Here is a 13,811-nt window from a genome sequence, read left to right as displayed (position 1 = left end):
CCAAAAACATTTAAAATGTTCCAGTGAACAGAGAAATGGGGTTTTAATTTAAAACAATGTTTTAAACATTTATTTATTAGGAAATAAAACTCAAACACAATGAGAGGATTAAGATTATTTGAATAATTTGTCAATTACAATAATTCAATATACATGTATTAGATATCAAAAACATTTAATTTCTAAACTCATCCAATACTGGTCAATTATGCATTCATTCATAATGAATCAACCCAAAAGGGGGTTTTATCTAATGCCTCCAACACACAAATAGAAAGAATTTTGGATTATTCATAAATGTCGGCGTTAACTGTAATGACACATTGATTACTTTATTTGGGCGGTACCCTCAGATTCATGTGTGCACACTGCAGTTTATAAATCAGCTGAGTCCTGAAACATCATACTGCTAACGTTACCAGAAAGGGAAGCTATTCCTTGTATATTCAGCAATGGCAATGCTAGCTGCAAAGCTTCTTATGTTTCTTTTTCTATTTCAGGGCCAACATTGTTTAGCTGCTGGCCTGGATAACTGTGTTTTCTTGGGGGAAGAGGGGAAAAACAGTCTGTACGAAGAAGGAGATGTCGTTATAGGGGGTTTATTCCCTTTACACTACAGCCCTGTGTCTTCCCTTTCAAAATACAAAACAAAACCGACGCCTATTACGTATAAGTAGTGAGTGAATATTTGATTGTTTGTTGACTTGTGCAGTACAGATTATTATTATTGTATATGTGTATATGTGTATATTTTAATATATATATTTGTGCTGCGTGATGAACTGCTTTTATTCCTGTACAGTTTCAGCTCTCGTGCCTTGCGCTGGATGCTGGCTATGACTTTTGCAATCAAAGAGATCAACCAGCGCAGCGACCTCCTGCCACACCTGAAGCTAGGGTTCCACATCCGTGACAGCTGTGATGACATACCTGTGTCTCTGAGTGCAGCCCTGCTGTTGGTGAATGGCCAGCCAGACGTGGGCACCAGAGCTGAGAGTGTGAACAGGGACAAAGGTCTAGAAAGAAACAGTCATTATAATTTAAGCTGTGCTGCGGCACAAACTGTGTCCCCGGTAATCATAGGAGATGCTGCCTCTGGAGTGTCTATGGCTCTGCTAAAAACCTTGGGTTCTTTCCATATCCCACTGGTGAGACTGCCTTAAAGTCACTTTTATTGTGCTAATATGTGTTTTTGCCATGTTAAATCTATATTTTATGGCTTCTTTTATGGTTATGCTTTTCCAAATGTCAAGATCCCTTTTTTCCTTTTCTCTTTTTGAGAATGGTTAATTTTTTTCAATCCACAGGAAGTAACCTAATCATTCAACATATTTTTAATTTAACAAAATGTGGTGGTACATGCACAAGGATTTTTGCTGTTAACATTCAAGTTTTAAATACTTAATTTTTTATTCTACTAATATTATGATTTTAGTGTTAATAAATTGCGTTTGTATTTTTTTGAATAGTACAGCATTCAGAATATTTGTATCTACATTTATAGTCTTCAAGTCTCCCTCAATTGTGTAATTAGGCCCCTTGTTCTGGAAAATGTTGTCCCATTGAATACTTTTAAATACGGTGGTATTGTTTGATGAAATGTGATTCTTATTGAACAGATGGTCGGTGAGTGTGCAGAACGTAATCCATGTTTTCTATACCAGGTGAGCTATTTTGCATCGTGCAGCTGTCTGAGTAACCAAAAGAAATTTCCCACTTTCATGCGCACCATGCCCAGTGATGCCTTCCAGATCAGAGCCCTGGCCAGGCTGGTTAGCTATTTTGGCTGGACCTGGGTCGGGGTCATTGGTGTGGAATCTGATTATGCTCGCTTTGCCATTCAGCTTTTCCTGAAGGAGTCTGTGAAGTATGGTGTGTGTGCATCCTACACTCACTTCTACCCTGTGGGGCTGAGTCAGCATGCTCTAGATGAGCTTCTGGATGTTATTCAGGTAATTCTTGGTAAAAGCATAGTTTTCATTCATATAGACGAAATAGCTTGATCACCTGCAACAAATACTTTGTTAATGTTAAGTCATTTATATTACCTTCCAAAACCAACATTGTAGTTAAATTGCTCTCTGTGTTATACAAAAACAATTTATTTTGGCTTGTTTATATACATATTCGACGCAACCTTTAAATAATATGTCTATTCATAGATCAGTGCTTTTCTGTACCTTGAACTATTTTGGTGTAGGAGATCCAAGAAACCATTACTTACAATAATGAAATGACATTTCATTATTGTATTAAACATTCACTTTCACCTGGATGTTTTTTACTGCAGATGTCATCCTCAAAGGTCATCATTAACTTCAGTAATGAGTCACAGATGCAGGGCATTCTGAGAGAAGTCCGATATCGGAATATCACCAGCCTGCAGTGGATCGCAAGTGAATCTTGGGCCACTGCTAAATCACTCTGGGAAAAGTTTGGAGATCTGCTAACAGGAACACTAGGTTTTGCCATCCGGAGAGCAGATGTAATTCCAGGTCTGAAACAGCACCTCACCAGTGTCCGACCATCCAATATTAATGAATCAGCTTTCTTGGCAGAATTTTGGGAGGAATTGTTTAACTGCAGATTGAACGGATCAGTGAACAACCACTCTCATGGTGGTGTCGACCACCTCAACAGATTGCTATGTAAAGGGACAGAGGATTTAAAAGATGTTTACTCTCCTTATTCAGATGTTACACAGCTAAGAGTGTCATATAATGTTTACAAGTCTGTGTATTTGGTAGCCCATGCTTTGGAAGATATGAGTAACTGCAAAGTCGGACAGGGGCCTTTCCTTAATCGCACTTGCGCAGACTTAAAGAATGTTAAACCTTGGCAGGTGAGACTAATTGTAGCCTAAGCATTTATTTGAAAAGTAAAAAGTCAAATGCACTATAGTTTGTGTTTAGATAACCTATTTCCGTTCCCCCCTCAGCTCATTCACTACATGAAGCGTGCAAATTTCTCTGCACTTGGGGAGAAAGTCAATTTTGATGAAAATGGTGACCCCATTGCTTATTATGATCTCATGAACTGGCAAAGGAGGCCTGACGGTTCTCTACATTTGGTCAAAGTAGGTTTCTATGATGCCTCCACGCCTGATGGACGCAGCCTGGTCTTAAATGAGTCAGTGATTCAATGGCCTGTTGGAAAGCAGGTGTGTTCTCTAAAAACAGGCTTGAGACCATGTTCACCTCTTAGGTTGTTGTATGTAGTTTTGATTAAGACAACAGCTAATGTGTTCTTATTTGTGTGCAATATACTTTATTCTTAATCAAGAAGGAGAAAAGGTCACCTTCAAGTTGAAAGTGACATCAATTGCAAATGAATGTTGCAGACATTAACACCATCAATTTTTAACACCAAGATTTTGACTGATATGTTATTGTAATCTGATATTTTGTAGCTGAAGTGATACGCCTTTTAGTCTGTATCAGAATTGGATCCTTGCATAACAACTGTTAGACCCTGCTGAATATGTTTTAAAATGTGTGTCTTTCTGAGCTTTGCCTTTCAGGCTTTCCAGTCTGTGTGCAGTGTCAGTTGTCCTCCAGGTTCCCGCATCGCCAGGAGAAAGGGGGAACCCATCTGCTGTTTTGACTGTGTCCCCTGTGCTGAGGGAGAAGTCAGTAATAATACTGGTGCGTTGGTGTTCTGGCTGTTATCACCTTTTCTCCTTTCTTGACGCTTGTTTCTGAAAATGACTTCTTTAAACTAAAAAAGTGTTCTTTTCTACCGCCTACAGATTCTTTAGAGTGCTCACGCTGCTCAGAGGTCACGTGGCCCAATAAAGCCAGAGATCTTTGCATCCCAAAGACTATTGAGTACTTGTCTTACCATGACTTAATGGGTATTGTGCTGTGTGTTGTATCTGTACTCGGAGCGTGTGTTTCCCTCTCCATTCTTGCCATATTCTTCAAGTACAAAGAAACACCATTGGTTCGTGCCAACAATATGGAACTAAGCTTCCTTCTCTTGGTGTTTCTTGCTGTGTGCTTCCTTGTTGGCCTGTTGTTTATTGGTGAGCCTTCAGACTGGCTTTGCCGTATCAGGTACCCAGCGTTTGGGATCAGTTTTGCCCTCTGCATTTCATGCCTCCTGGCCAAGACAGTAGTGGTCCTAATGGCTTTCAGGTCTACACTGCCAGTAAGTAATGCCATGAAGTGGTTTGGACCCACGCAACAGAGAGCCAGTGTGCTTTTAGGAACAGTTGTTCAGGTACAAACACTTTCCATAAGTCAATTTTGAAAATGTAAATGTCGAATTCAAATCAACATCCTCTTTTTCCCTCCACTCAGGTTATAATCTGTTTTATCTGGCTGCTCACCAGTCCACCTCATGCCAACAACAACAACAACACAGATCACAGTGCTGTCATCATCATTGAGTGTGTGACTGGCTCAGAGATTGGCTTTTGGTGTGTTCTTGGATACATAAGCATCTTGGCCTGCATGTGCCTCCTAATGGGATTTTTTGCTCGAAAGCTGCCTGACAATTTCAATGAGGCAAAGTTCATCACCTTCAGCATGTTGATATTCTTCGCAGTGTGGATTACATTTATTCCAGTTTATGTGAGCACAGCTGGGAAATATACTGTGGCCGTCCATATTTTTGCTATTTTAGCCTCAGCTTTTGGTGTCCTTTTTTGCATTTTTGCTCCAAAGTGCTATATCATAGTACTGGAACCAGAAAAAAACAGCAAGAAAAATATGATGCAAAGATAAATATTAACTGTACGTGTATGTGTTGCTAAAATTGTACATGTATAAGTAACAGATTTCAAACAAATGTATCTCTGTTGTCAGAGAACTTAAGATTCATGCTGGAAATAAAATAAGGCAAACCCTGCTTAAGTACTTTTGATTAATGCTTAACATCTGATATCATAATGATCCAAATATTGACAGTTTGTTACAAAGTGAGGTGCAGGTGAAAGAACGATACGTGGAGAGAGGGTTTTCTTGCAAAAAATAGACAGGCTTTTTATTCTTAGCCTTCCACATTAGTAGTGTTACCAATCCCGCTTCAATCTCATTAGTATGCATAAAAAAGTGACAGGTCACACCTTCTAAGTCCCGCCCCCTAATTATGCTAATGAGCCCCCTTTGATATGCTAATGAGTCCTTTGTTCGAGGTGTTATCGCGTACAGGTGTTACATCCTCACCGGTACCCCCCACCCCCCTCAGACCACCCCCCTCCCCCTCACATACAGGTGCTACATCCTCTCAGGTAGCCCCCCACCCCGCTCAGCCCCCACCCCTCTCAACCCACCCCCTCCCTACAGCAGGTTTCACATCCTCCCTGTCGCCCCCCCATCCCCTCCTCAGCCCCCACCCCTCTCAACCTCCTCCTCCTCCCCCCTCCTGTCCGGTGGCATGTTCGTTACAGTTTAAATCTTCAGGGGCAGAATTAGAAAAGTGCCGGCTAAAGGTCTTCTATGTTATTTAATGAGCTTTGAAACAAACTGATATGATTCGATATTAAACCAACTAGTTATAGTAGATTAATTAACTATTCAAAAACGTGTACAGTAATTTACAATAACACGGGAATAATAAACGGACTGCTCTCCCCCCTCCTGACAACACGTCAGTATCATGCAGCTCGCGGGTCCAATAATGAGTGACTCGACAGTAAAACTAAAACAAACTTTAACTAGTTTAGGTAGTTTGAGAGGTAATTAAAATAGCTACGTGTGTTATCTACGAGTGTGTTTTGTTCCGCTCACCACATGCAGAGATGCACGTCGAATAGTCCGCAGCACCGGATCTGAGCTTTGAAACAAACTGATATGATTCGATATTAAACCAACTAGTTATAGTAGATTAATTAACTATTCAAAAACGTGTACAGTAATTTACAATAACACGGGAATAATAAACGGACTGCTCTCCCCCCTCCTGACAACACGCCAGTATCATGCAGCTCGCGGGTCCAATAATGAGTGACTCGACAGAGACGTTACTAGCGTTTATGTCCATGCATAATCAGCCCCTATAGGACATCTTTTGTCTGTCACACACTATTCTTGTATGTCACATAAGTGGTACAGCTGATGCTGTATTGCGCTAAAGGGGATATCAATCTGGCCGGAGAGATTTTCCTCCACACACACACACACACACACACACACACACACACACACACACACACACACACACACAGGGAGAAGCCACGAGGTCTGACTCATTGAAAGTCTCTCTGAAGAGGTTAACAATAAATTAAAAGATCTTAATGACCCCATGGCGTTTTTTGGTTTTTTTCTTTATGTTTAATTACATTACCCCTTAATAAAATAATCCTTATATGAAGTTATATGAGATTAGAAATAGCTGCAGGTATGGAGGAAAGAGAAGAGTCTCCCCCTACCACCCCCTCCCTTCCCCCCTGCCTGTCACCTCCTGATCTTGCTATCAGCCGTTAATTCTCATTCACTAAGTCACCTAAAACTTTTATTGAAATGGGGTTTTCTTTAGAGTTGTTTTCAGTGAGACAATGCAGTTTCTGATCATTTTAAGTTTTCAAGTTTCAAGGCTTTATGGCATATGCCCATCAGCTACAGTGTAGATATGTCAATGAAAAAACATAGGTCACAGGCTCCTCCAACAGTGCACATAAAACAGATAAAATACTGCAATAGAATGTTTTTGATATGACAGATTTGTGCGTAATTCTCTCACAAAGGAACTGTAAGATACACGTTTATGTAAGGAAAACTATATAACTTGGTAAAATATTCATTCATTTGTAATGAATTGAGTTTTCTTCAAGAATGAAGAATGAACATGACTCTAAATGGAGAGTTTGTGATTTTAACACTGTTTCGATGAAACAATGCAGTTTTGATAACTTGACTTGACTAACATTACTTTTTTTTAAATATATGTTTTTTAGATGCTTTACTTTTTGATTTCTTTCATATTATTTTTAACACAACATTACTTTTTTCATATTTTTCAACATACTGTGATATATATTTTTTCTCTCCATTATATTTTTGAATATACAGTGATTTTTATCAAAATACAACATGCAACTATTACATTATACAATATTACGACTTTTTGCGATATTTTCAACACAATATACTTTTTTTTTTGTAGGGCTTCAGGATATTTGGCATGTCATGCCTAAAACCGGTGTCATCTTTCCTGAAACTGAAGTGCTGTCCGTTTTACAAACAAGTTATCTTTCTGCTTCTTCACCCCTGAATTTTCCTCCCCCGTCCCTCTTCCTTCAACCATCACAACAACAATTAAGTCAGATCTGTGAAATTAAACACCTCTTCCCAAAGCGTGACTTCCCTATTGGGGAGTGGGGCAGTAGGGCCTAACCCGACTGGCCAAATATACTAACATGCAGAACATATGGTATGTTTGAAAAAAGACTAACCATCTATCCAGTTTCAAGCTGTCTTTAAGATGTGACATTGCGCTCTGACTTTTTCCCGTAAAATCGTGACAAACTATTACTTATTAAATTTGACCTCATGCTGCTTGGTTGAAAATGATAGATGAAAAATAACTTTTTAAAAAGAGTCAAACAGCGAGGGACATTATACGGGTGAAAGAAACTCTCATTTTCTACAGATGACTCCCCCCACCCAACGCAATAAGTCCCACCCCTCACCAGATCATTTAAAGCTAAGGACCCCCTAAGACAACCGGTGAAAACTAGCCATGGATCTGAGAAAAACCAAGTCTGATGTAGCCTACCCTTATTATCACCAGGATAACGGATATGGGCTTAATGACTGGATGTTACAAAGTAAGGGAGAGGATGTTCCCGAAGAAGAGCTTCCCTCTATATCATATCCGTGTAAGGTCTTTAGGACAAAAGAGGACTATGATAAAATGACATATGAAGAATACCTTTCTTTAAAAGATGGTATTATAGATAACCTTTATAGAAACAATATATCTCATACTACTCGCCAAGATCGCAAACGACAATTAGCAGAAAAGAAAAGCAAAAGTAAAGAAAACCGAAGAAAAAGAAAAAGCAAAATGAAAAGGAGAAGAAAAATGAAAAGCAAACGCAGATTGCGAATGAAAAGAAAAGGGACAATAGGACGGAAAAAGACAAAAAGAAGGAAGGTGAAAAGAAAAAGGAACAAAGTGAAGAAATTTCAACTAACTATAGAGGATGCTGATAGTGTTGTAGAGCCATTACCGGATCATAATAATCTTATAGATCATCTACCGCTAACCGACTGCTGCGAATGTGTTGAACAAATACCAAAAGCAATGGCAGAGCTTTGCTTCAATATAATGAGAGAAAAAGCACGATACTATGGAATTGCCCAAATTGGCGACAGTGCCAGAACATGTATTAAAAGACTGTTGGAGGATCTCTATTCTAGTATCGGTTGTCATTACAGCGAAGGATATGCCAAAACGTGTGATGACATAGACAAAGCTTTTGAAGACAATTATATGGTACCCGTCCTTACAGCTAAACAAATCCTATGCCAGGTATTCAACAGACCACAAGAAGCACAAGAAGCCCCAGAAAGGATTACATTCAGAGCTAATAATGGTGAAACCGAAGAAGAAGCAAAGCAGATTATAATCGTTGCGGGTGAAAGGATAGAGAATTTGCAAGTGATGTTAATGCACTTATCTGATATAAAAAATGCATTCATTTACTTCCAAGAGACCCCTAAACATCTACTTGGGCAATGTGAATTGAACGATAAACCGATCACTGTAAATGAAACGCGGAGAGAAGCAGCAGTGCAAATCGTTAAGTCTATTACCTTGTATGCACTACGACATTAACTTGGTCAAATGTAATATGTCTTTCTGAAAATGTGGCGAATGGTGTGTTTTTCAATTAAGCAACCATAACAAATGAAAATGTGTTTTATTTTTGCTTTCATATATAGTAATAGTATTAACTCCTTTGACTAGACTGTACTAAAATAAGACGTTTCACTGTTAAATAAAAATGGAAGTAGAAAATCGAGATAATGATGAGGTTCGTTATGTATCCAGTAACTATGAACAGCAGTTGAAAACGTTATTTAACCCTTTAACTCTAATAGACAAATCTAAAATAGCCTCTAGCTTATCTATAAGTTTGTGATTTTAACACTTATTCACTGACACAAGGCAGATTTTGGCTTTTTTCTCATGTCAAGATACTTTTTGACACACTTTGAGGTATGCAAAACTTTTAAAAAACACTTGTACAGTTAAATAATGTAGGTTTTCTTGATATTTTAGTTATTTTCAGCTACCTAGATACTTTTTTGATACACTTTAATGTAGGATCATTTGGCAACTGGTAGAATGTCAATTATTTTGTATTAAAATGTATTTTCTTAAAGACTGTGACTCTAAAAGGGGAAGTTTTATTTTTTCCCCCGTTGTCTTTCACTTACTTTTTGGATACAGTTTTATGTATGACAACTTTACAACTGGTAGAAAGTTAAGTACTTTTTCTGAACAGATTTTCTTTAAGACTGTGACTCTTAAAGGTAAGACAATCCAGTTTTATAGAACTAACTTAAATTATTTTTTAGTTTTTTCTCCTACAAAGATACTTATAGTTACACTTTAATGGATGCAAAACTTTATAACTTGGTAAAATATTCATTATTTTGTAATGAATTGAGTTTTCTTTTTTGTTTTTGTTTTTCAACATACTATTGTACACAATGACTTTTCCATATATATATATATTTTTTTTTCAGACAAACTATACTTTTGACTTTTTCCGTAAAATCGTGACAAACTATTACTTATTTTTACATTTGACCTCTTGCTGCTTGGTTGGAAATGATAGATGAAAAAGCTACAAAGCTTAAAGAACTTTTCTAAAAAAAAAATTTTTTTCGATACTTTGACTTTTCTTTAAACTAAAATAAAAATGGGTAACTACTATGGAAAACAATCTGTATTTATCTATCAGAATGCAGTCAATACCTGTTTAATAAGTGTGTTGTTGATGACGATTGAAAACAGAATGAGTAGTGATCCCCGTGTAAACAGAACGGCTGAAGTTTGTAAACTAGAAGACATTTTGGATATCGTTCATTCTGGCAGTACTATTCCGGGTCATTGGGGAAACGATTGTAAACGAAACATTTAAAGTGGTACTGGAATCTTCATTTTCCGAAACATTCTGTAACATTACCGAAGAAATGAAACAAACACCAAAAGTGTATCATGTGCTCGCATTGTATGCTCTGTTTGTAGATGTAATGCATCTTTGTGTCAAAAACAGCATACACATGAATACTTTGGCCGAAGTGCAAAAACTCCATTATAATATTTCCCTTCATCTGGGGGATTCTGTGCTGGAGAAGATCCTGGGGATGTTGCAATCAGTATAAATGTATTATTGATTCCTATGGGGTGAAAACAATAAATTGTAAATATGAAATTCTGTAAATAAAAAAAGTGTTTTTTACATTTAAAAAAACTGTTGTCTTCAAATCATAGTATAGTATTTCCTACATATCATTTTTTAAAAAGAGTCACAGTGTAGAATGTCCAAACATTTAATTTAAAAGTACTAGTATAGTATGTTAAAAGTATCTTGAAAAAAGTCCAAGTATAGTATGTAGTTAAGAAATATATTATATCGTTTTGTCTGCAATGTCAGTATAGGATCTCTAATAATATTAATTTAAAAAAAAAAAAAAAAATTAGAGAAAGTCATAGTATAGTTTGACAAAAAGATCCTGAAAAAGTCATGACATTGTGTGTTGAAATGGTTTTGAATAAACACATCAGTATTTTAAAAAGTAAAATTGTATCAAGTGCATCAGACAACTCAAATTACTCCATTTGAACCATATTATAAATAAGTAAAGAATGGTCATAGTATATAGCAGGGCTGTTTAATAGTTTTCTGTGTGTCAGTGTTTCAGTGTTTCAGTGTTTCAGTGTTTTTGTGTTTCAGTGTTTCAGTGTTTTGTGTTTTGTGTGTCAGTGTTTCAGTGTTTCAGTGTTTTGTGTTTTTGTGTGTCAGTGTTTCAGTGTTTCAGTGTTTTTGTGTTTTCAGTGTTTCAGTGTTTTTAGTGTTTTCAGTGTTTCAGTGTTTCAATGTTTCAGTGTTTTGTGTGTCAGTGTTTCAGTGTTTCAGTGTTTTGTGTTTTTGTGTGTCAGTGTTTCAGTGTTTCAGTGTTTCAGTGTTTTAGTGTTTTCAGTGTTTCAGTGTTTCAGTGTTTTGTGTATGTCAGTGTGTCAGTGTTTCAGTGTTTCAGTGTTTTGTGCTTCTGTGTTTCAGTGCTTCAGTGTTTTGTGTGTCAGTGTTTCAGTGTTTCAGTGTTTTGTGCTTCTGTGTTTTTGTGTGTCAGTGTTTTGTGTGTCAGTGTTTCAGTGTTTTATGCTTCTGTGTTTTTGTGTGTCAGTGTTTTCAGTGTTTCAGTATTTCAGTGTTTCAGTGTTTCAGTGTTTCAGTGTTTTGTGTTTTGTGTTTCAGTGTTTCAGTGTTTTGTGTTTCTGTGTTTTTGTGTGTCAGTGCTTTCAGTGTTTCAGTATTTCAGTGTTTTGTGTTTCAGTGTTTTCAGTGTTGTGTGTCAGTGTTTCAGTGATTTGTGTGTCAGTGTGTCAGTGTTTACAGCTTTTCTTTGCTCTGATCAATCCCCAGGGATCCTCCCCTGGAAGGAATATAGCAGGATGAGAGAAAAACATTTAAAAAAAGTATCTTAGAAGTGGCTATAACATTTGATGCAATTCTAAAAGATAGTCAGATTCCTAAAAAGTTGCAAACGGATGCTGGAAAAGAATTATTTAACAAGATTTTTGAAGCCTTGCTGAAGAAACAAAAAATTCTTTTCCAGCATCCGTTTGTAACTTTTTAGGAATCTGACTATCTTTTAGAATTGCATCAAATGCTATAGCCACTTCTAAGATACTTTTTTTAAATGTTTTTCTCTCATCCTGCTATATTCCTTCCAGGGGAGGATCCCTGGGGATTGATCAGAGCAAAGAAAAGCTGTAAACACTGACACACTGACACACAAAAACACAAAACACTGAAACACTGAAACACTGACACACAAAACACAAAACACTGAAACACTGAAACACAAAAACACTGAAACACTGAAACACTGAAACACTGACACACAGAAAACTATTAAACAGCCCTGCTATATACTATGACCATTCTTTACTTATTTATAATATGGTTCAAATGGAGTAATTTGAGTTGTCTGATGCACTTGATACAATTTTACTTTTTAAAATACTGATGTGTTTATTCAAAACCATTTCAACACACAATGTCATGACTTTTTCAGGATCTTTTTGTCAAACTATACTATGACTTTCTCTCATTTTTTTTTTTTTTTTTAAATTAATATTATTAGAGATCCTATACTGACATTGCAGACAAAACGATATAATATATTTCTTAACTACATACTATACTTGGACTTTTTTCAAGATACTTTTAACATACTATACTAGTACTTTTAAATTAAATGTTTGGACATTCTACACTGTGACTCTTTTTAAAAAATGATATGTAGGAAATACTATACTATGATTTGAAGACAACAGTTTTTTTAAATGTAAAAAACACTTTTTTTATTTACAGAATTTCATATTTACAATTTATTGTTTTCACCCCATAGGAATCAATAATACATTTATACTGATTGCAACATCCCCAGGATCTTCTCCAGCACAGAATCCCCCAGATGAAGGGAAATATTATAATGGAGTTTTTGCACTTCGGCCAAAGTATTCATGTGTATGCTGTTTTTGACACAAAGATGCATTACATCTACAAACAGAGCATACAATGCGAGCACATGATACACTTTTGGTGTTTGTTTCATTTCTTCGGTAATGTTACAGAATGTTTCGGAAAATGAAGATTCCAGTACCACTTTAAATGTTTCGTTTACAATCGTTTCCCCAATGACCCGGAATAGTACTGCCAGAATGAACGATATCCAAAATGTCTTCTAGTTTACAAACTTCAGCCGTTCTGTTTACACGGGGATCACTACTCATTCTGTTTTCAATCGTCATCAACAACACACTTATTAAACAGGTATTGACTGCATTCTGATAGATAAATACAGATTGTTTTCCATAGTAGTTACCCATTTTTATTTTAGTTTAAAGAAAAGTCAAAGTATCGAAAAAAATTTTTTTTTTAGAAAAGTTCTTTAAGCTTTGTAGCTTTTTCATCTATCATTTCCAACCAAGCAGCAAGAGGTCAAATGTAAGAATAAGTAATAGTTTGTCACGATTTTACGGAAAAAGTCAAAAGTATAGTTTGTCTGAAAAAAATATATATATATATATGGAAAAGTCATTGTGTACAATAGTATGTTGAAAAACAAAAACAAAAAAGAAAACTCAATTCATTACAAAATAATGAATATTTTACCAAGTTATAAAGTTTTGCATCCATTAAAGTGTAACTATAAGTATCTTTGTAGGAGAAAAAACTAAAAAATAATTTAAGTTAGTTCTATAAAACTGGATTGTCTTACCTTTAAGAGTCACAGTCTTAAAGAAAATCTGTTCAGAAAAAGTACTTAACTTTCTACCAGTTGTAAAGTTGTCATACATAAAACTGTATCCAAAAAGTAAGTGAAAGACAACGGGGGAAAAAATAAAACTTCCCCTTTTAGAGTCACAGTCTTTAAGAAAATACATTTTAATACAAAATAATTGACATTCTACCAGTTGCCAAATGATCCTACATTAAAGTGTATCAAAAAAGTATCTAGGTAGCTGAAAATAACTAAAATATCAAGAAAACCTACATTATTTAACTGTACAAGTGTTTTTAAAAGTTTTGCATACCTCAAAGTGTGTCAAAAAGTATCTTG

The 13,811-nt window shown here is 36.2% G+C and overlaps 1 protein-coding gene across 1 annotated transcript; it reads left to right on the top strand.

Annotated features, from left to right (window-relative positions):
• The first annotated feature begins 452 nt into the window (after nt 1-452).
• Nucleotides 453-4,727, top strand: LOC117470472 (extracellular calcium-sensing receptor-like). Its single transcript, XM_034115253.1, has 8 exons — nt 453-673; nt 803-1,148; nt 1,665-1,952; nt 2,291-2,842; nt 2,939-3,160; nt 3,521-3,644; nt 3,749-4,221; nt 4,302-4,727. The coding sequence occupies exons 1-8, from the start codon at nt 453-455 to the stop codon at nt 4,725-4,727; spliced, it is 2,652 nt and encodes an 883-aa protein (XP_033971144.1).
• The last annotated feature ends 9,084 nt before the right edge of the window (nt 4,728-13,811 follow it).

This window comes from Trematomus bernacchii, unplaced genomic scaffold, assembly GCF_902827165.1.
Source record: "Trematomus bernacchii unplaced genomic scaffold, fTreBer1.1, whole genome shotgun sequence".
In the NCBI taxonomy this organism is placed as follows: Eukaryota; Metazoa; Chordata; class Actinopteri; order Perciformes; family Nototheniidae; genus Trematomus; species Trematomus bernacchii.
Note: the sequence above shows the minus strand (reverse complement) of the source record. Positions and strands in the feature narration are given on the sequence as shown.

What these genes read in the sequence shown, in the direction of transcription:
- LOC117470472 (XM_034115253.1), top strand. Translation starts at nt 453, where the DNA reads ATGGCAATGCTAGCTGCAAAGCTTCTTATGTTTCTTTTTCTATTTCAG. An exon ending in AGAATGTTAAACCTTGGCAG is followed by an intron (nt 2,843 to 2,938) that starts GTGAGACTAATT and finishes TTCCCCCCTCAG; the next exon opens with CTCATTCACTACATGAAGCG. An exon ending in AATGGCCTGTTGGAAAGCAG is followed by an intron (nt 3,161 to 3,520) that starts GTGTGTTCTCTA and finishes TTTGCCTTTCAG; the next exon opens with GCTTTCCAGTCTGTGTGCAG.